This window comes from Archocentrus centrarchus, chromosome 21, assembly GCF_007364275.1.
Source record: "Archocentrus centrarchus isolate MPI-CPG fArcCen1 chromosome 21, fArcCen1, whole genome shotgun sequence".
NCBI classification, from domain to species: Eukaryota; Metazoa; Chordata; class Actinopteri; order Cichliformes; family Cichlidae; genus Archocentrus; species Archocentrus centrarchus.
Window position 1 is genome coordinate 14,440,721 of NC_044366.1, and position 23,101 is coordinate 14,463,821.

General features: G+C 37.4%; 4 protein-coding genes and 1 pseudogene across 4 annotated transcripts in view; all 5 read right to left on the reverse strand.

Moving 5' to 3' along the window:
- abca12 (ATP-binding cassette, sub-family A (ABC1), member 12) overlaps positions 1 to 1,020 on the reverse strand; it is a 44,071-nt gene extending 43,051 nt beyond the window's left edge. The window contains 3 exon segments of the mRNA XM_030757406.1: positions 152 to 219; positions 491 to 604; positions 1,004 to 1,020. Of these exon segments, the coding sequence (XP_030613266.1) occupies positions 152 to 214 (63 nt within the window). The 5' untranslated portion in view covers positions 215 to 219; positions 491 to 604; positions 1,004 to 1,020.
- Positions 1,021 to 2,593: 1,573 nt separating this feature from the next.
- On the reverse strand, positions 2,594 to 4,027 carry LOC115800674 (uncharacterized). The gene is given in 7 exon segments (XM_030758162.1): positions 2,594 to 2,817; positions 2,819 to 2,869; positions 2,871 to 3,062; positions 3,064 to 3,168; positions 3,170 to 3,373; positions 3,436 to 3,601; positions 3,954 to 4,027. Coding segments are annotated over 7 exon segments (858 nt in total). The 3' UTR covers positions 2,594 to 2,751.
- On the reverse strand, positions 2,751 to 7,077 carry LOC115800150 (uncharacterized). The gene is made up of 8 exons (XM_030757409.1): positions 6,958 to 7,077; positions 6,409 to 6,542; positions 5,810 to 5,940; positions 5,386 to 5,550; positions 4,894 to 5,102; positions 4,523 to 4,656; positions 3,954 to 4,062; positions 2,751 to 3,601 (listed from the first exon to the last, which is right to left on the reverse strand). The coding sequence occupies exons 2-7, from the start codon at positions 6,515 to 6,517 to the stop codon at positions 4,049 to 4,051; spliced, it is 762 nt and encodes a 253-aa protein (XP_030613269.1). The 5' UTR covers positions 6,518 to 6,542; positions 6,958 to 7,077; the 3' UTR covers positions 2,751 to 3,601; positions 3,954 to 4,048.
- A 284-nt stretch (positions 7,078 to 7,361) lies between these two features.
- On the reverse strand, positions 7,362 to 12,689 carry LOC115800675 (uncharacterized; annotated as a pseudogene).
- A 4,071-nt stretch (positions 12,690 to 16,760) lies between these two features.
- On the reverse strand, positions 16,761 to 22,861 carry pofut2 (protein O-fucosyltransferase 2). Its single transcript, XM_030757411.1, is given in 11 exon segments — positions 16,761 to 17,276; positions 18,140 to 18,263; positions 18,676 to 18,704; positions 18,706 to 18,818; positions 18,820 to 18,855; positions 18,976 to 19,101; positions 19,425 to 19,491; positions 19,797 to 19,907; positions 21,316 to 21,456; positions 21,676 to 21,933; positions 22,661 to 22,861. Coding segments are annotated over 11 exon segments (1,335 nt in total). The 5' UTR covers positions 22,837 to 22,861; the 3' UTR covers positions 16,761 to 17,122.
- Positions 22,862 to 23,101: the final 240 nt, after the last annotated feature.

Here is a 23,101-nt window from a genome sequence, read left to right on the forward strand (position 1 = left end):
TGTTTCAATACATACAATACATATTTCAATTCAAGACCTGTGCATTATTTGCATTTTGATCTGTGGAGTATGATAAATCAATGAGTGTACAGCGTGAACTTATTTTCATCTGCGAATGTTCAAAAGTGCAGAAGAAGTGCAGATGTTTTACCTGGTGAACATTTTGTTGCAAATTGTCTGCTGATGCATTCTCAAAACCTTCCCAGAGGCTCATTTTACCTGAAATCATAAAAGAAATAGTGCTCACAAAGCAAGCCTCGTTTTCACTATCTAACATACAATAGTAATCATCCGTGCGGAACTGCAAGCAGAACAACCTGTTCTCGTAAAAAACATCAGAAGCACGGTGGCACTTTGATCTATTTTCATTCTTAGGCTGTTTGACATAAATGCCTGAATAATGAAGTGCACAATATGACCTCCACTCCATCAGATTTCATCAGGATTTAACATGCTGTCCACCTGCAGTGGTACTGAGAAGCTGACTTACCTTGGCCAGACTCCAAGATGAGCTGAGTGATGTTAATGAGGGCAGAAATGTAGGGCCATGCTGTGGAGTTCTGCGGCAGGAAGGCTCTGAAGTGTCTTCATTTCATTGGAAATTCTTAGAAACAAAGCAAAAACAACATTTCAGTTTCTAACACATCTTACCAAAATTCTGTCATGATTTCAGAGAATACAATTACAGGCACGTCAGCTTTCTTTATTATTTTTTTAGCCACAAAGTGAATTCTTTTGTACACAGAAAACCCCTAATACCTAAAAGATCCTTTTTACTTCCTTGACACAAGCAAGCATAAAATAAACAGGTTTTTCTGCCCATTTTATTGTAAGCTTCAGTACAAGCTGCATATAATTTTAAAGCAATAACCTATTCTAATATTTTTTGTAATTATTTGTATTTGTTGATATGTTCATATGTGCTCATTTCAAGCCCTTTCAGTTCCAAAAAACTGTGTACAGTGACTGCGAGTAGTAACAAAAAAAAAGCAGCATCACTCACATTTGATTCAAGGTGTCTTGTCCATTGGCTTCATCGATGCTCTCAAATATGCAGTTACTAATTTGAGTGCACCAAGCAGGTATTCTGAAACCATTTCTGGTACAGTCTGTTGGATGATTTTCTCGGCATTCTTTAGGATGACGATGGAGATGATTTTTGCTGAAACAAAACTTATGTTTGGCTGGAGAATTAAATTTAATGACTCTTGCACAATTTCCAGGAAATCCAGCTGTTTAGGAAGGAGTGGGGAGATCTTGGTCACGGTTTCCACTGCTTCTATAATGGCAGCTACGAAGCCTTCATCCTGCAAGCCATGTTGCTCTGCCACCATTACAGCGTGCTCAGGGACTCTGTGATATTGCTAATTATGGAAAGGTACGCACGCTGATCATCATTGAGAAAATCTGCCATCGTCTGCAGGAATTGTTTGAGGTCTGTCACAGGGGTGGCCATGGTGGCGTTTTCCCATTGGAGGATACTGCTAAGGAGTGCTGGAACATTGGGATCTTTCAGCCACTTCTCAATGAGATTGAGGTACTGTTTAATTTGGAGCTCAGTGGAATGTAGAATGGTTGTGTTGAATTGCTGTTCAGAGCCATTTATGTTACTCCATGACTTAAGGTTGATGTTTATTAAGTCCAACAGATGCCGGAGAATCTCAATTGTGTCTGGCCAGTTTTACTCAGGTCATTACCATCCACTGAGCCCTGGAGGCTGTTTGATTAGGAACTGGACCTTGTCACTAACAAACAAAGAGAAATTTGTCTGTGACAGCTGTAATGCCACTTGCATTTGTGTGATGGAAAAGACGGGATGAAGGGAGCACTGAGATTGCACTGTCACTGGTGATGTTTCCAGCCTTTTCAAGTACCATTCCACAAGCTCCAGATATACTTTCTGGACATGCACAGGGTCCATCATTTGGGTGGTGTTCACTGGCTGCACATTGGCAATCAACTGTATCAGACCCTCTAACACTTTGATTTCATTCATGATCTCGGAAGTGTTCATTTGGCTCTGCTCTAGGCTCATCTTGATATTGGCCAGGGTGAGGTTCAAGCTGTCAACAAGAACCATGTTAGGATTGGAAGTTGTAGTTAATGTGGGTGAAGTCATTGATAGTCTTATTGACAATTACAGGGATGAGGGAGAGGATGGCTGTGTTGTTATGGAGAGAAGGTACTTGTGTCAGAAAGATGCTGACCCTGTTAATTAGTCCCATAACACACTTGGTTGTTTCCATCATGTCATTCTGAGGTTCAAAACACTTCTCAGCACTGGCAATCTCCATTATATTTACCAGGAGTTCATTTATGTTGGCAGCTCCAGCCAGTGCAGCAATGGCATTCAGGTCCTCAATGGTTAGGTTTGACTGTGTCAGGGCACTTGGACACCAAACACAGTAATATTGGTGTATTCATGACCAATTTGATGAACTCGAGGGTCTGCTTAAATGTTTCCAGATGGGCAGTATCATTTGGTGGCAGGAGTAGTGGGAGAAGATGATGGAAGCAGTGTTTTTCATATTCCCAACCCTTTGGAACAGAAATGGTTGGAGCTATTTTGATGGGGACCATTACCACTGGCTGTGAGGGTCACGTCTAATATCTGATCCAGAATGTAAAGATGCCTGAAATCCCAGCCAAACAGTCCTTGCATGCTGTGCAGTTGGTTGATGTGACTCTGCAGAGCCTTGAAACCCTGAAGAAAGTGAACAGCATCACTTTGGACCTCCTTTGGTAGGAATGCTACAACTTCTGGATAACAATGTCCTGGGCAGCATCTGGTCCAACCTGTGTAAGGTTTTGAAGGGCTCTCAGGTGTGAGGAGGTTGAGAAAGTCCATGGAAAGCAAGCTGAGATCAGTGGACTTGAGCTATGCTGTAAGAACCATTTGGTAACATGACTTGTTCAATTTTTTGCAGTCTACAGAGAGAAACCACAAATTCTTGAATCTGGCGTATGTACCCAAGGAGGACGTTAGTTGGGTCACCATTTGGCGCATCCATCAGTGTCTTCAGCAGCTCCACAGCACTGATAATGGCTTCTACAAAACCTGCCTGAGGTCTGGTTGCTGAAAGGCTGAATTGATTTTATAAGATGGTTCATTTCATCAGGATGGAGGTATTGAGAATAGGTAAGCAGAGAGTGTCCCATGATTTGGGGGGAGAGACAATGTGAGATTAACCTCCAAAGAGAGGAACTGCATTATCAGCTCTTCCAGGTGAGGTATTGCTGGGTCTGTCACATTGAAGGTAAACACATCCTGGTTAAGTCTTCCAAGCTTTGAGGCTATACCGAGGATTGCAGAGGCATTAAGTGGATGCTTGTTGCTGAGCAAAGGCACAAGTGGGGGACAACCCACAGGACTCTAACAGGTTACCAATGTGTGGAATCATGGTCATCTGGGTTGGTGATGTTTTGGTTGGGAACCTTGGAGATCATACTGAGGAAGTCATTCAGGTTATTCATCAGATTAATCAGGTAGACAGAGAGGGCATCGCCACCTGTTATTTCCTGTTTCACATATGAGGCTGTCAGATTTTTATAGATGTTGCCGTACACGTGTTGCAATAAATTCACAGATCCTTTGAGCCAGCTACAAAGAAAGAGAAGAGTGGAACAGGACACACCCACTTTTTAAAGTTCTCAAAGCAATGCATGTATAATAGTAACAATGATAATACAGAAAAATTTGTTTTTTATTCAACTGTCACATTCAGAATGCTGGGGAAAAGCATATTTATTTATTCATTTGTACCAATTAGAAAAGGCAAGCAGTTGTTCCTCTTTTCAATGCTAATCTAAGCTCAGTGTAGTTTATTTAACAAACAGATGAAAGAATAATCTGCTCATCTATGCTGATTATTACTTTAAAAAAATCAATAAAAGAGAAGATAATTAAATTCTAAATCATACAATCAATCAAACTAAAAATCTTTGTCACTTACTTGACAGCGCGTTGCTTGGTGACATCAGAGCCTGAGTCATTGCTTGAACAAACTGTGGCCGGACAAATCCGCATCACAATGAAGGGCTGAGATGTTCATGTGAAAGAACCTACAAAACATAGTTGCATTTACTGGGTATTAAACTGGATGAACTTGCTTGGGACTTGATGCATACACAATCAAAATTTATTTGAGTATGTGTATGCATTATTTTCACAGAATGGAGAGAAGAGAAGAGAGAGAAGAGAAGGAAGAGAGAAGAGAGAGAAGAAGAGAGAGAAGAGAAGGAAGAGGAAGAAGAGAAGAGAGAGAGAGAAGAGAAGAGAAGAGAAGAGAAGAGAGAGAAAGAGAAGAGAAGAAAGAGAGAGAAGAGAGAGAAGAAAAGAAGAAGAGAAGAGAGGAGAAGAAGAGAGAGAAGAAGAGAGAGAAGAGAAGAGAAGAGAGAGAAGAGAAAGAAGAAGAGAAGAGAGAGAAGAGAAGAGAAGAGAGAGAAGAGAAGAAGAGAAGAAGAAGAGAGAAGAGAGAGAAGAGAAGAGAAGAGAAGAGAAGAGAAGAGAAGCTGAACTCACAGTTTGCTGGCTGAGTTGTGACATCAGGGCTGTAGTTCAAAATCCAGTAAGCCATGTAGAAGTAGTCCTTTACTGTGGGCCACAGATCACTCTTCTCAATTCTTTCTCCAAGACTGATCAGGAACCAGACAAGACTACAAAACAAAGAAAAAGGACAATATGTCTGAGTCAGTAATATAATACCACACACTTTATAAAACGTTGTCAACACTATCTGAAATCAATTTTCTTCCATTACATTCACTGAAGTGGAAAATTTGCATTGTCTTGTTAGCCTTAAATGAAGTCACCAGAAAAAAAAAGTTTGTTATGCATGCTAAGTTGGAATGAAATCATGTAAGTACTGTACAAGATCAACACTTAGTTAAGACCTTTTTTGAAGAGTTCCAGTATTAAGCTCGGTGTTGTTGTCAGGCATCCAGTTCTTCCAGTATTCTTCACCCAGCTCTTGGCTCACACTGGACAAACGCTCACTGAGCTTCATGCTGTTTTCGTACAACTCGTGCCACTCAGACAGAATCATGGAAAGGGGTATGTTGAAGTATGGTTTGCCTGTGAGGGTGGAGTATAGACCTTGTGCCTGGAGATTATAATATGAAAGATATGAGACAAGAAGAAATTGTTTCTTTAATAAATAAAAGCTCATTTAAAAAACATGCTTAAAAACATATTTATGCAGTATTTATATGTTTACATTTAACAGGAAACTACTAACTACTAACTAGAAATGGATCAAGACTTTTTGTGAGGAATCGGCTGCCTTTGTAGATTTATAATATTTATTATAATAATATAAGTATGAAATCATATAGCAAGGCTGCCTTTTTTTGACCAGAAGCTACACATATAAAAGTAAATTTTACCTTTTGAATCAAAGGCATCCAATCCAACAGTAAAGCTTGTTGCAGACTGTGGTTGCTGGGGCAGATCATTGCTCTCCACACTTCATTTTTTATGCTATTGCTAGATAAGAGCCACTCCAAGGGAGCCAGACGTTCTTCACATTTTACATTCCCAGGTGACATCAGGTAGAACAGAGCAACATCATCTAATTAGTCTTTGTTAGCTTAGTCTGTTCTCATCAATCCATATCATCAAAAACATCAGAAAATCCTATAAAAGCCTTGAGTCAGAGACTTAATACTTAAATTGACAATGAAAAACTCAAGTGACAGAGATGAGTCACCATCATCAACAACAGAGCTCATATCTCTGAGATGTTGGATTCTGACACAGAATCTCTCCACATGCCAAAACCTAAGGTGAGTTACCATTAGTCCAGCATACCTTCATAACAACTTCCATCACACTGTCAAGGACACGGCCCAGCCAAACACTTGTTTCAGACTCGTTTGTCAGCAACATACGATAGGTCATTTGGAGCTGATTAGCATCTTCCAGGACATTGCTTAGAATTTCTGCAAACACAAAAACAAAACAAAGCCATACTGAGTCACTCTGTGAGAACTTTCGATTTTGGGTTAGGCTACAGAATCAAAATACATTTTCTTACTCTTCCTTTTTATGTCACACATGATACATATTTCTCTTCAATACAAGTGTTATTTTGTCCTGTGAACTTGTTTCATTCACATCTTGATTATGTAGTTTGGACCATAATCAATGTAGCAATAATACAAGATGTCCTGTGAGTGCATAACTTCTTTAATTTTGTCTCTCAAGTGTTGCTCTCCTTTACAGTACATGTCTATTTTTTTTTTTTTAGTTTATATTTTCCCACCAGAGGTATAAGAAACAGCAATAGGGATAAGAAAGCCATTTTAATAGTGTTGGAAATTAAGGTGAAACATTCACCGTAATGGCATCTGTTTCAATTAAACGTTCCCACAGGAGAGACCTCAGTAAACATGATTTTGTAGTCATACCTTCTACAGTGTCCATGGTGACTGTTGCTAACATCATGGAATGAAAGCTGGTTTGAAGGATACCCTGGACAACCGTATCCACCTTGGGCACAGTTTGTACGAACTCCATTACTGCCTGACCAATGTTCAGAAAGCTGCCAAAACAAAAAACCAGGCTCAACACAAACCATAAATTGCTGACATCACAAGAGATACAAGAATCAAGAGAGAACTTAGATTTTTTCTACAGGGATCCAGAAAAAATTTGTAGTACAAAAGGTAAGATTAAGAAGGTAGGAGAACACTACATTCTACATAAGTATAAGACATCAAACAAGAAAGTTTGAATAGTTACACGGCAACTGTCTGGATTATACAGTAGTCTATAAATCCCCAGTTTAAGGTATACCATAACAATCACTTAATAGGGCATTAATATCAAAAATAATAATTTCATGTGACATTCAGGTTGCGTTTTTAACTTTTGTAACATTAAAACATTCTGGTAATCTCAAAGGATTTACTTTACAGTATCAGTAGTGTTTAGATAAGGAGGATCACTGTACTCACAGCTCCTCCTCTGTTTTTGTGGTTGTGTTTCGGTGCTGCGTCCGACCCTCGTGATGTTGGAGCCATCTTGTGCTCCTGAAGATAAATCTCCAATCAGACTGTGCAGCAGACCACTGGCAAAGCGCATATCATGTATAGCAACGTCACGACTCCACACCAGGAACACCTGGGAATGGCACAAACACAAAACTTATCAAATCAGGAATATTGTTATGGCATTGCTAATTGGATATCCTTGGGGTTTCTGTGCAGGTGTAGACTGGGAGCTGTTGTTGCTTCTTGCTACAACCATTTCTGCTGTCATCACATGATTATTTAGTGTATTCTTAATCTTAAGTGGCAGTTGAGAAAACAAATTAGGAGCATATGAAACAATGAAAATCCCTCTGTTGGTGCTAATATGATTAGCCTACCTGCTTTGCCGCTTTTTCAGGGCTGATTGCATGTAGAACCTTGTCCACAATTCCTGAGCTACATGCTACTGCTGACCAGGAGATGTTGCTGCTGTTGTCACACAAATAAGAACGCACCACATCTTTGTCCAACATCAGGCCAAAAGCCTAAAAAAGAGAGGACAATTATAATGGTTATGAAGAGCCTGTAGTTTTAACCAGTAATTAGGCAGACTAGCCTATATAAATAAAATATGCTACCTTTAGATGTCCTGGAAGATGGGCACATGCTTCAGTAACTTTTAACTACAGTTAACACACTGCAGGATCCTTCATAGTTACATATTAACAGTTGTTACAAACAATTGTACTCAACACATTTTTGTGGAAGTGAGAGAATATTGGACCACTCTGCCCTACAAGCTTCTTAAATGGCTTAAAAATCAGGATTTTCTCCCTTTTCAAATATGTTCTTATTTTAAATTAGTGGTTTGGGTCAATGTCTCTCGTAAAATTGGTACTGCTGGTCTGACATTTACACATTAAATGTCTTCATAGGAGTTATTACAGTTCAGTAAGGGCACAAAAAGTACAAAAGGTTTAGGACAATGTGTTTGTACAGCAGATGAATAGATGACCTCATCAGCAGTCAATGCAAAGATTATGGACCAGCTTAGCAACCCGGAAGAAAGAACTGATGACGTTTTTATTTTAATCCAATAATTTGAAATATTTAATGTCCAATTGTGAAAAAATACGCATGGAAAAGCAAAAGTATAACTATTTTGCTGTTACACTTTTCACATAGTAAAGAATCGAGCTCTGTCAATTGCTATTTCTTGAATATGCTGCATAGAACTGTATACTGGAATATTGTAATATGATATGCACCTGTGGCAGTGGTATCCTGTAATCCAAAACATCTTCTACTAGGTATTTCATCACTGTACCTAGTGAGTCATTTGTGACCAAGTCTCCAAGGGGAATGGTGACATCTAAGAAGAATTCAATCACATTGTCAGAGATTAGCAGACATGTGTAATACATAGACTATTAACAGTAAAACAAGTTGTGCATAATTACTTTTGCCAGGCCAGTGTGTAACATAGTTGATGACAGTGATGCCTCCAGCAAGAAGTGGATGAACCTTGGAGAGCGAGCCATTGGTCTCAGGGATATGTTCTGGATGACATTCACAACACTGAAGAGACAATGACAGAAATGTTAAATCTTTAAAACAAGATCAGAGCTAATGATTAAACAAACAAACACACTTTCCCTTTTCTGAATGTTAAAGTCCAAGAAAATATGGTTAAAAAGTGAAAGCCAATAGCACTAAAGTATTCCTAAGCTGAATTTAGTTCTGTTCAATACCTTTAAACAGATTTTTAAAAATTTTGTTTCCAAAACATAATACATTCACACCTTAGTTCAGCTGCCTTCATTTAGTTTGTTATTTTTCCATCACTGAAAATACTTTACCCCTGTAGGTTCCTGAGTAGGCCGTCAATACTGCTCAGCAATTGGTCATCTCCAGAGAAGAGTTGAGGAAGAGCTAGAAGACTATCCCACAGCAAGGTGTCATTTGCAGTTGAGTTGATCAAACAACGTCACCATCCCCCCAGCCATCTTCATCAATTTTTCTGGTTGGGTCAGCATCCACTCTGTCAGTAACTAACAACCAGAGACGACATCTAAGTCACCAAAAGCATTGGACATTTGCCAAAAAATACTAAAAATAAAACAAACAAAAAGAATAACTTTGGAGTCAGTGCCAGCACAGTGTGTTGATTAAAGTCAACTTAACAAACATAAATTCATAAAATGTATAGAAGTCAGTGCAAACACACAAATATACCTGGTCGAGTGTGTACAGTGAGACTTCAAGCACGGTGCTGTTTGTCATGCAGAACGTGCGCACAGCATAGGTGAAAACATCTGTGGAGGTTTTGTTCAACATGGGCAGAGCCACAGTGCAAATGGCCCTCTTCAACAGGTTTGCTGAGTCCTGCAAAAAAAAAAAAAATGTCATTCATGTGAATTTGTGTTATTATTATTATCAAAGTTAATAATACAGCTGGATTGCTGACACAATATTACTAGAATCTGTGAATGCATATGAAACTTTTTTAAAGTGCGTTGTACCTTCAAATCACATTTCTACTATAATGAACAGCAACAAGTTATATCCCCCAAATTATTCAGTAAGACCATCTATGTTAGAGACCCTTGGGAAATTTTTGACACAGCATAAGTGTTCTTATCATTGCCTTGCAATGTTTAACACATTCACCTAACATGTGAAAGATCTCCATTTTGAGACTGGGGGAGACACAAATCCCTGAAAGGCTTGTGCCAGGAAGGGCATCCGGTGTAAAATGTGTCCTAAATCACACATGCAGATCCATCCATTGTTTTTATTTCTGCCAAAGCCCAACTGTAAATTACCTGTAAACACCAGGAGCATCACTATTCCTGGTATCTGTTTCTGGTATATATAACACTGTGTGCTTAGTAAAAAAAAAATTGCAATACATTTTTGTAGTGATTGTTGTGATGCAAGCTTGAGGTTTGAATATGAGCTAGACCATCTTCAGAGAAGACATGATTTATCAGCTCTTAACACAAATTATACTTCTTCTGAAGTACAAATCCTTCTATTATTTTTAACAATACCCACCTGATTTTCCAGACCAGTGCTGTTGAATAAAGTCCTGAGAGTGGCATTTCTAGGACTGCCTTTATAAGGTGAACCTTTAAAAGAAAAAAGATACTGTTGAAACTTGTAGGAGTTTGATAAATACTAGATAACGAAACCATACGCTGAACCAAAATGGTTAAAAACCATAATGTGAGGTTGCTATCAATTTATATTTAAGAAAGCTAATGATTTATTCAGTTATATGATGTTTAACCTACCGCTAAATTAAAAGAGCTAAATTCAAAAATGTATTTCTGTTCACTTTCACTGTCATATTCTTTCAAATACAGAGTATGACTTTCTTTTATCTTTTATAAGCCACAAAATCTTCAACAGGTTCTTTTGCCTACTTTTACTCTGCACGGGAGACGATCATTTTTACTGGAAAACTGCAACATGTGCTTGTAACATACCCAAAATGTCCAACAGTTTAAACAGTTCTGCTTGATCATTGTTGACATCACTGGGGAGAAGGTTCAACAAATCCTCCACCTGACTAATGCTTTCCAGTGGAGAGCTCTCTTTCAGCGACCTGTTATACAGATATAAAATGATCAGGTAAGGTAATAAATACTTTCTATTAGGTGACATTAGGACCTTTTTAGTGCTAAACATAATAATATATAATATATATATATATATATATATATCTATAATAGATATATATATATATCTATATATATATATATTATATATAATATATATATATATATATATATATATATATAAACATAGTTTCATATTTGTTAAAAACATTTGATTTTTACCATACAGTAATCCTATTTATGGTACCTTGAAAGTTAAAAGTTATACAAACAGGTTTTTCAAGCAGCTACCATAATTCCAGTTCTGGGAATTTAGGTACAAGAAAACATCCAGAGAATGGCTTTGTTAATACCTGAGCAACAACAGCAACAATAAATGTAGGCGGGTTCACCAAAACCATAGAACAGAAAGAATCTCAGACCTCTTCTGTTCAGTCATGAAATGTGATAGCCAAGGGTTTAGCTCATTACTCTTCCCCTGTTGGGTAAAGGTCTGTTGTTATGCTTCTTGATCACACACTGACTAATCCTCTGTTGTAATGCGGCAGTGCTGAGGTGTGTCCCTCCTCTGAGATTTAAGAATCTTATAAACTCAAGGTCAACAGAGTTTAAGATGCAGTCGTGAATAGGGTTGTTGACTTAAACCTTACAGCAGTAAATATGCATTTACTGCTTGTGTTGTATAACAGATACAGAACAGTCTGTACTGATGAATAAGGTACCTTGCATTTTCTTGACTTTGATATTGTGGTTCCACCAGGGCGAGAATTTGTTATGGGCAGCTGCTATCTGTGTTGCACATGAGGGGTCTGGAGGAAGGAAATAAGCCTGTGCTGGGAGGTTCCGGGGAGCCGCATAACTAGGAGGAGACTGATGTTTTTACTTTTATGATGATGCTGGGAAATTTGTTCAAGATAAGTAATACATGCATTTGGAAAATACAGATAGATCACAAACCTGAATATTACACTCATTCAAGTCAGTGACTTGATGACAATTGGATATCTGAACATGAGAAATAATCTTAAAATACAGATTAAAGAGGAACATCCCCTATCTCACTACTGTGTTTGGACCACCGTCTTTTTATCAGTATACAATCTGAGCTATTATATCTGAAACAAAGAAGAGACATAAGGATCAACTCAGAACTATGATTACTCTAGGTATTTTTTGATTGACTGCCATCACATGTTAGAAGATCTTATGAAAGCTAGAACAATAAATTTATCATATATAGTCACATGGCACAGGAAAAAAAAAGTGACATATGGACAACTTTTGTTAAGCCACAAATAAGAACTGTTTTGGTCCCTGCAAATATGCGTGTTTTTATGCTGTTTGGCTGTATCAACATTGAACAAATGTTTCTAATACAACAGGAAAATTTCTTAAAAATAGGCATTTCATACTTTTTTATTAAGAAGGGCTGAAAAAAAGACAGTAACCAATACTACAAGTTTTAATTTTTGTCCTGTTTCCAGCAGGTATAAAATATCCGCTAAAAAGTATTTCATGGGCGAGAGGAGGTCCTATTGGTTTGACTGTGGGAAGTTTGACACAGTGAGTTATTAAAAGAATTCCCACACCTTTCAAATCTAATCCACCAATAAAGGCTAAAATAAAAGGGTTAACTGGTCATGTAAAAGCATTGTTTGCCATGGTGGCCATTACCACAAGCAAGAAGGTTTTTCATATACTTTTTAAAAATTTGAAAAATTTTACTAGATATACTAATACATGCTCCACACATATGAATGAAGTTTTCTTAAATGCTGCTGTGAGTAAACGTAGTTTTGTGAGGCTGCAACCTATTTATGTAAGAACCAGGCTTGGTATAGAAAAGAATAATATGCCTTTTCTTATCAACTGCATGTAAATTCTGCCCTTCCCTCTTTGAGCAACTGTAGATAGGAAAACAAAGGCAGAAGTGTATATAAAAGGCCTCTCCTTCAGCACCTTCACTCACATCTAATGCAGAGTTAAGGTGACGTTAGGAGGTTTTAAAGGATAAAGGAGAACAAACACCATGTTAACACTGATGGGATAGGCTCAAATCTGAAGGACTATTGATGTTTGAGTTTACCCTTCCATTTGCTAACCTTGATGTGTGCCTTCTGACCTTTAAGATGACAAACATGAATGATAAAAAAAAGTCTTTTGTTTAATACTTTTGAGAGTAACCTTTATGACTAATAAAAGCTAGAAAAAACCAAACATCAGCCTTACATAATGTTCAGTATACTCACTATGCACACAATTTATTTAGAACAGAAGCACTGGAGCATTTTTTCTATACTTACATGTTTCTCCACAATGGGAGGGAACTGATACGGGTCACGGCAAGGATGATAAAAATGATCAAAGGCCAGATGATCAAAGTGAGGGACCATACCTAAAATGCAAGATATTGTAAAACTTTGATAACAATATTTTATTTCAGTAAGACTTAATTTAGAGAATGCATTTTTTTCTCATTATTAGACAATTAAAAAAAAAAAATTGAGGCTTTGAATGCCACTCACTGGATGCCTGATGACTGCAAGTCCATTCTTCCAGAGAAGTAGTTGGAATTGCCGGAAGAAAGCCATCAGTGTGGAGTCTAAAATAAGGAACAATATAAAAAACAACCCAAAATTAAAAGACAGTCCATTAAATATATATACCCAACCCACTTGCCACACATGACAGTATATGAGTATATATGTTTTCACATGTAATAGAAATATCAATAATAAACAAATAATGAATCTAAAATAAAAGTAGCAAAGTTTAGCAAGATTAGCCTTTTTTAAAGACTGTCTTGGCAAAGCAAATATGTCTGCCCAATACATCCTGCAGACTATAATTTGCTTGCTTAAGCTGTCGTACAGGAGGGGTTATTAAACAAATAAAAAAAACATACACAAACCAAAAACAAACAAACAAAAAATCATACACAAACCAAAAACAAACAAAAAAAAAAAACAAATTCAGTGTATTTTCAGGAACAGCATTTTTATGGTCTCATTATTTATCTCTCTTCCAGCACACACAAATTCATATTCACATTCAAATGTGCTTTACAGGCATGGCAGTTTCTAAAAACAATATTGCCAAAGATACACACTCTCTCTTTCTGACACCCTAGAGAAATAGATCAAAAGACTAAAGATTAACGTATCTTTAGGAAGATAAGAATAAGACGGGCAATTCATCAGTAGGGGGAAATGGGATAAGAAGGGAAAGAGCTACGCTAAGAAGACCTTGTTATAATATTGTCTACTAGCACTTTAAGTACGTTCCTTTTTTTTTTTTTTTACAGGTCACAACTATAACGACTATAACCAGAAACTTATAATAATAAAAATCATATTAATGTTATCGCAGAGTAGCTTTGTGTCATTTCTAATAACAGAAGTAAACCACTTGACACTCACAGCCGCTTTCTTTTACTGGTCAAATTATTTGTTATCCGACTGTCGCTCGCAGATTTCTCAGGGAGGGCATGGTGCCAGGTGGACCCTAGCACGATGCTCTTCCATCAGTCGTTCACGTCAGTAAAAGGGAGGAAAATCAAAACTCAAAACTAGAAAAAGAATAATCCGCGCGGTAAGTGCAACGACAAAGACAACTTTAACCTCGCTCGCCTCTCTTGTCCTGTGTGTGGTGCGTCAAAAGGTAAATCTGGGGGAAAAGGGGCGTGTTTACCAGCTGCACCTGCCTGTGTACAACAATAATAGAAATACACCTACTGGCATAAGAAAGGGTGTGACTTATATGTACTTTATTTTAACACTTATTTGTCTGTACCTCTGGTAATACCTGATAATCACAGCTCATAGATTTAGAGGACAACCGCCGCTGCTACGTAGATCTCCACCGAATTGGCCATTATTTTTGTCATAAATGATAAATATTAATTTAAAGGTTGCGTTTGTCTTGTTTTTATTTTATTTTTTTGCTGCTGAAGTTTCTATTACCAGTTAGCCACAGTCTTTAACGTGACTTGGATAAAATGATTGTAAGTGAGAAAGATAAATCTGTTACTCAGATTTCAGCCTACAATGTAACACACTGAGAGTTTCGAGGCAACAGGGTGTTACGACGTATCAAATTACACACTCGAGTATTCAAGTTTGTAGGGTGTTGTTGGGAAGCCGAAAGTCTCCAAAGGGACAGTGGGTGTGTGTGGGGGGGGGGGTCCTTTCATTGTTGTGCACAGTGACAATGAGTTGAATCTAACATCTACGAGAGATTAATAAAAATCCAAATGCAATAAATTACATAAAAATAAATATAGTTTGCACATCTGTTGCACATTTCAGTTGTGTTTTTCAGAGTCTAAATATGTATAGATACTCATACAGAGCATGAACATCCTGTACATATCATATGTGAGAAGAAAAAAACATTGCAGAAGTATGAAGTTCTAGACATCGAAATTCAATGTCACCCAATCTCTCTTTTACGACGACATCGTTAGGCAGACAGTACTGTATGCATTGTTTCCACTGCCAGATTCCTAAAAAAAAAAATGCAACTGCAAAACAATGGGCATCAGAAATTTATGGGGTTGTGACATATGGCAATTGTATGGCAATTGTTATCATAAAGGTAGTCAATGTTGTTTGCTATTTTGCTAGCAATGTGGTGTAAAAAAAAAAAAAAAAAGAAAATGTCAGCGCTATTTTTATGGAGTGCAGTGCTTTACCACAGCTAGCTAGCCAGTAGGTACTAGAATCCAGTCACCAATAATGCACTCTTATGTTTTAACTTTACTCTTTGTATAGTTTCCACTACAGTATTGTGAAAGATCTTCAGAAAGCACTGGAGAACTATTGCTCAAGACTAGCTTCAAAATGATAAGAAAGTATGGGTGGCTCAAGACTTTTCAAAGTACTGTATATGCATGCCAACAACACAAAAATCACAGGAAATAATACAATAGAGGTAATTTACAATACAGATACAGCCTAAAGCCAAAAAGTCATAATACAAATACATTTATGTCAAAACAAACAAAACTGAACTAAAAACCTTTAAACTTCACCCATTGGTTAATCTGGTTAGCTGTGAATATAAAAGTGTCTATATATTGGTGGAGGCACTCCTTAACAAAAAGAAATACATTATTTTTTATGCTCCTTTTTATTTGTCATGTGTAAAATCACCTAAAGCAGCTTTATTAAAACAAACAACAAAAAAACCTAAAATTATACACATACTGTACAAAGACATTATTAGACCAGTGGCTCTCAGATTGGTGCTGATGAAAGGCTGTTAAATGGAGTTAGTTTCATGATTCGGCTCATGTGTTGGAATGAATAATATTCTGAAATAACTAAACATTGTATTTTAGTTTTGTGTGTTTCTAGTGGTGTGGACAGCACTATGTAAAAGTTTGTACAGTACCAAATTGATGGCTAGTGTTGTTTGGCTTCTTTGTGTCATGTCGATCCTTTTTTGTGTAGTATTTTAAGTTTTTATTTAACAGTTTGTGTTTCAAAAAGGCTGGGGAAAACATTTGGCATTGTGAACTCTTTCTGTGATTTACAATGTAAAATACCTGCTTTCTAATATTTCTAATATCATAATGAAACAGTGGATACTATATAAAATGTGAAAAATAAAAGGTTTGCAATTTTAAAATTACAATTGCTTGTGCTTTGTGGTAGACACTTTACAAAAGCACAATTTTTATAGACTGCTAACTTGGTTTTCTTTCATACTTCCTTAAATTCTGCTTCACAGAATAATCTTTCATAATCAAACAATCTTACTCTCAAACTTTTAATAGCTTATTGTAGCCCCTTAACTGGCAAGGGCCCGGTGACGGGCCGTTTGTAGTCCCTTTTATATGGCAGGCTAGACCCTCCCATTTTTATTGACACGTCATTCGGCCAATCATGTAACTGGCTGCACCAAATCACCTGACAAAGCTACGTGACGCCCTCTGAGTATTATTGGCTCTGGGAAACCCATTTCTTAACATGATTGGCCGAATGAGGTGTCAGTCAAAATGGGCGGGTCTAGCCTGCCATATAAATGCACTTCATTCGGCCGGCGGACCAGACGCAGCCAGTTAATAGGCTATGAAATGGGTTGTTCAGAGCCAATAATAACCAGAGGGTGTAATGTAGTTTTTGTCAGGTGATTTTTTTTGCTGCCAGTTAAGGGTTAAGGTATTCCAGCACCAAACCTAACTATTCTAATCACATTGGATTTAAAGTGAGAATACACCCATGTAATACTCTTTGTTCCATTACAAGGCAACTCTTGCCACCGTTGTTCAAATAGATTTTGATTTGTTTAAAAACAGGCTTCCACGAAAAATACGTAGAACCTAAAAACATACAATTATAAGCAGCTTTATTATTGAAAATGACATTAATACATGTTTGGCAGCCGTGTCTTGACCTTTTCAGTGGCACTCCAGACCTTTTCAGTGGCCCCTGCACTGAAACATGAAAAGTAAAAAATTAACAGTTAAAATATCATATGTATATTCCATACAGTCTCTTAACAGAGCACTTGGCACAGTCACATCAATAAACAATCTTCCAGTGTGTGGGCTGTTCACATTCTTTCTCAGTGTCCCCACAGAAACGGTTGTATGTAGTTTTGGGGTCAAAGCCCAGAATTTCCCTTTCTTCATGGATCCGGAAAGAGAAGGTGGAAACTGATGTTCCTATAAAGAACCTGCAGACACACACACAAATATCTAAATTAAAATTAAATGAAAAACTACGCGACACACAGTGAAAACAGCGTGAGTCACCCGGACTAGTTTTTCAAGTTAAATATTTTCCATGGGTAGGAGCACATGACACATCTAAGTCATTTTCTGCTGAAAGGGCATAGGTTAACAAACTGGTTTTTCCACAATAACCTAAAACTATCTGAGAAAGAAAATGGCACAGGCACTGATGCACATCGCATCTACGTATCTTATTTAAAGAAAAAAATCTTTTTATATAAAATTACACAGCAAAACTTTGATCTAGAGAACATCTTTGCTATGAGCCGAAAGCTAAATAGTGCATTACATTAAACATTATAACTTAAATAATGCTATAAAAGTATTTGGCCACTGCGTGACAGCATTTACCCTTGCAGTACAGATAGCTGTATGAGCCTGCTGCTCAGGCTGCTCAATAGTTTAGAAAGGCGTGTAACACCACAAACTCAAAATATATGTCCTTTTTTTTTTTTTTTTTTATTGTTTCTCACTTAATACTTACACACAGAGGTAAATTAACACTGCTTTCTAATGACACTACTGCTCACAGGCTCAGGATGATGATGATGATGCTAGCAGGTAGTTATATTGTTCAGCATGGCCACGATGTTAATTTATCATGACACTGAAATTTGCTTTCAAATTTAATTCAGATGAGACCTTACTATTAAGAAATGTTTTAATTCATGAAAACAGACATTTAATTAATTGCAATTAACAAATAAATCATTAAAATATAAAATATGTCATTTTGTATTATGTGATTGCTAACAAGCTGCCTAATAAGTATCATCCCCAATATTATGGAACATTGAATGTATACCTCGCATGGGCACATATCCACTGGTCAATTATGGCCACTCCTCCATCTTTAAGGAGTTCCAGGTCTTCTGTGGATGGCTCAAACCGCACCATGTCTGGCAACAACTTTTTCAGCTCCTTAAACTCTGCAAATAACACAGATTACAAAGAATAATAAAATCATGTACAGTAACTATTATTTAATGAATAAACTACTATTAATCGGTTTTACTATTCCCTAAATATTTATAGAGAATTCACTAAAATACTTGGAAATTCAAACCCTAGAGTGTTATTGGAGGATAGGACAAGACTGTTTTTTTTGTGACTTTTTCAAAATTTTTGATTGTTTTTATTGCAAATCAAGTTACCATATATGGTTCAATGCCCAACAAAGGGTTAAAGAAATGATCAGATGATATTTTATTACAAAATATTAGCTTTGCAGTTACAAAATAAGTATTATATCCTTTCACTAATGTCATAAGATGCAAAACACTAAGGTCTAATGTATTACAAGTAGTATCTGCATCTTTAAATGTATTAGCATGCCATTACCTTCATCATCTGCATCTGTCGCAACAAACCTTTGTCAAGTTGTGTATTTTCATCAAGCTGCGTATTTTTTTGACAGCTCCCTTAAGGCTGGGCACATCTTCTCTGTGACCCCAGATAAAGTCCTTTCGGCGCAGGTGGATGCCCCAGATATGGACCACCTTTAGCTGAGCCAGGCTTGGCCTGAGGAGGAATCAAGAAATAGCAGACTACTATTATATGCTGCTCAAAATAGAAAATGGTCACATGGAAATATTTAACATGGACATTTCCCCAGAATCAGTACAAGCCATATTGTCGAACCTTCATGCGAGTCCAGTCCTCGCTGTATGGCGTATGGTCTCTTTCATCTGTAGAGTTCAGGTATCTTGATCTGAAGTCATCCCCTATGAGTCGCAGGTGCTTTGCAAAAACCATGCTGCGGCGTGTCTACGTTAAACACAGACCCCAGTTTACAGACAGCAAAGTGTGCGTCAACGTTCCGTCCCCCCCCCCCCCCCCCCTTGCATTTTTTTAAAAATGCAAAAAAAAAACTACATATTGCAATTTATTTTCAGTAATAATACAGTGATGCTACAGTGTACTACCGGTAGAGAAAGTCTAAGAAGGGTGATCTTGAATAAGATAACCTAACCTGAACATATAAGAACAAATGGATCGATTTCTTTCACTGAAAATACAAAAAAAAAAAAAAAAAAAAAGAACAAATGGATCATCAACTCAAATTCTAATACAGGTATGATATTACTTACGTTCCAGTAATCCTTCCCAGCATAGTGATCATGAAGGAGTGTCTCTGCTCGATCAAGCATAACTGATCTGCAAAATAACAGCACACAAACAGGATTATCACTGTACGTCTCATAAAGATCTGAGAGAGCTGGAAGTACTGCCACAGCTGAATAACAATGAAGTCAGATCATCCTTTAGAGATTTACCAAAAAAGAAAGGATCAAATACCAAGTTTTTTTTTTTTTTTTAAGCTAGGATTTGCCCTTCTGGCAAACTTTGCAACATGGATTTACTCCATTAAAAAGAAAAAAAAACATAGTTTTGTCAGTTTAATGTTGAGACAATCTCATCCTGGTATCACTGTTAATTAGCATATTATTCTGTAGACTTACGTCACTGTGATGTTTTTCTGAAGAACTGGGGCCATGATTGATGCATGGCCTTGAGCTGATAAACATGTTACATTTCGAGCTCTCGTCTCCTCATATCCCCAAAACCAGCCCCTAAGAAACAGACAAAATACATGAGGCAGGTAATGATACATGGAGAGGTCAGAGATGTGCAAGCAGGAAGGTACAGATAGAGATTGTTACTAGAGAACTGTAAGTATAAGCTATCGAGAGTACTGTCCAAAACATAAAGATAAGATAAGATAAGATAAAACTTTAATGATCCCACGATTTGGAAATTTGCGCTTTACAGCAGCTCAGTACAGAGAAAAAATGAAAAGGATGAGTAAGGACAAATAACTAAACTAAAACTAAAATAGAATAGAATAAAATAAATTAAAATAGCAAAAAAACTATACACATATACATAAGCACTATGTACATAAAAGACCTCTCATGTCTTTATATTTTGCTAAAAAAATGAGAAATATTATTGAAATAGGTGCAAACACACATGGAAATGCAGGATATAATGTAAAAACAGAGCTTGTACAATTCCAGCAATCTTGAAAGTCAATATTTGATATGATCACCTTTATTCAACATAGCCTGAACCCTCTTAGGCAAGCCTTTTTGAAAGGAACAGCTCTTCAGGAATAGTTCTACAGGCTTCTTAAAGGACATTTGAAGCTCTTCCACACAGCTTTACAAATGTTGAGGTCCAAACTCTGGGGGAGGCCAATCCACGCCTGATAGTGTTCCACTGTGTGTTTTTTTTTCTATCCAACTTCGCTTTTACTACATTGTGTTTGGGAACACTGCCATACTGGAAAAGTATTCAGTCTGGTTCTTGTGTAACCTTAGCCGTTTATTTCTGTTTCCTTTCCTTAAACATTTCTGGTGATGCGTCAGAAAAACAGTAGATGGATCAACTGAAGGGCCAGATACATCTCTTAGATCCTGTGTCTTTGTTGGAGTTTTTCCTATTTCTTAAGGACATGAGCTTCAGATACTGTTTATCTGCTGTAGAAGTTTTTTTTAGACCTGACACTTAGATTTTTCATAGACTCAAATAAAGAAATGGGAAGATGTTTTTGTGACAGACTGCAAGTAACAAAGTGCCTAAAGACACCATTTAAAATTGGTTCTTTGCTAAGTTGTCTGTTATGTGTAGACCTAACATTGACTCATCCCTTTAAAAGAAGTGTGTTTTTATGCTGAATTTTTCAAAGGTCAATTCCAAGAAAGTCTAACCATAGAAGCAAAATTTATAAAGAAATGAGGGGTTGTTCAAGACTTTTGCACAATACTGTAGCTATAAAGTAAGTTTGTGTGGTTTTTCTTCTTTCAATTAATTAAAAATGTATATATTCATCACACTTTACTTGTCTGACTGCCATGTTACACATAATGTCCTCCATTTGTTGTGTTTTAGAAAATTTATGAGTGATACATCATCTGTTTTTAATACAATATATTGCACATTTTAAAATGTTGTTGATTTCATGCATCGTTTTCTCACCTGTAGTAGCCATGTTTATCTTTGGAGTACATCAATTTCTCAATACATGGCCGCTCATCCCCTTTCCTCCCATTCCCATCAGTCCATCCCTCGGCATAGTTTTGCAGTACCAGAACCTGGTCTATAAACGGGCCACCATTTCTACACCAAGGAGACAAACAAAACATACAAAATGGGTTTTTTGCTTCAAAACATTTAAACAGAGCAGAATTAAACAGCTCTCTGCTTTAAAAGCTTGACTGTCTAATAAAAAGATCACAAACCATAAACAAATAATTTTGAGTTTAAAAAGTTTGTATACCAGCCAAATGGAAACCATTTCAGAAAATGCAATCTAGTCTACATCACCCATCCAAAAGCTCACCAGCAATGAATTCTTCGTACTCAATGACAGGCACATTGGCCTGCAGGCTAGTGAGGCTGAAGAACTCTCCCCATGGGATATGGATCTGGTGGAGATTGGGGCTCTGCCAGTGGTAAAGGCGACCCCATGGGGGAAGCACCAACACCCAGTCATCCCCGTCCTTCCTCAACGTCTTGACTAAGGAGGCCATGCGTATATAGACATCTCTTCGCAGATTGAAACCCTCTGGAGGGTTTACATCATACAACAGGTACCTGAGGAGACAAGACAAAAGCATAGGACACTGCTGTTATAATGTCAAGTCAAGTTATCCATATAGCACATTTAACACAATGTAGCTAATACATTCCAAAATAGAGATAAAACTATTTTAAACATTTTAGAAACCTTTACTTCTATGGCAATGTGTTCTCTATTTAGTTGGATATGTTACACCAGGTTGTGTGAGGAAACACTTGGATAAGTCACAATTTTGGAAGTCACAATCTGAGCAAACAAATGACCATTGGTACAAATAACTCATACTTCACTCAATCAACTAACTGATAAAACGCTTCAGAAGCCATAGTACACATGCACTCACCCTCAATAACCCCGAATCCTTCCAACGTAAACACAAATAAGAATGAATGAATGACTGTAACCCTATGGGCCACCTCATAGGCGGAACAGTATGTATAGCTCTGCTATTGCACGATAACATTGTGGATGTCCTGTTAGTGCTTAGGTCTACACGGATTTGTGGTATTTATATGGAAGAAGTCACTGAATTGTAACTTATTTCAGTAGAGCCATGCCAGGTACATCTTTCGTGTAGACAGGCACGGGGTTTGCCACAATCAGTCAAATCCAGCAGATTATCAACACAAACGTAAAATGTCGAGACATACAGAGAAACATTGTCTGTACGGTTAAATGAATAACTGCTTTCAAATTTACGTTAGCATCAATAGTTAGCCCACCGTTACTCTGCAAACTCACCGCAAATCCCTAGCGGCAGCGACAGGTACAGTAACTGTGTGGCTTGCACTGAATACACTGTCAGTGCTTCCTTCTTCAAATGCTGAAAAAGCGACGAAAACTAACAGCAAGAATGAGCTCAAAGAGCACGCTGAAGCAAAGAACATCAGCGATCTATTCAGTACGCTCTGCGCCATATTTCCTCTGAGCCACGCACTTCCGGAAGCGTCTGCATAGTTGCCGAGCAACCGTGCCCTCGCTGACGACGCAAGTATGGAAACGATTATTAGCGCTTTTAGTTCTTTTTTGGGGGGTGGGCTGAGGGGCAGGCCACCCCAAATATTTAAGCATAATATTCAACCCCACCATATTTATGCATGCTTAAATGCATAAATATGGTGATACTTTACGGTTAGGGGATTTGGCAGATGGGGGATACCTAAGATTAGAATTACTTAGAAA

Excerpts from the sequence above, each read along its gene's own strand:
- LOC115800150 (XM_030757409.1), bottom strand. The coding sequence starts at position 6,517 with ATGGAGTTCGTACAAACTGTGCCCAAGGTGGATACGGTTGTCCAGGGT. Across the intron at positions 5,551-5,809 it reads TGATGGAAGTTGTTATGAAG|CTGATGTCACCTGGGAATGT; the intron begins GTATGCTGGACT and ends GCTCTGTTCTAC. Across the intron at positions 5,103-5,385 it reads GGATGCCTTTGATTCAAAAG|GCACAAGGTCTATACTCCAC; the intron begins GTAAAATTTACT and ends TATAATCTCCAG.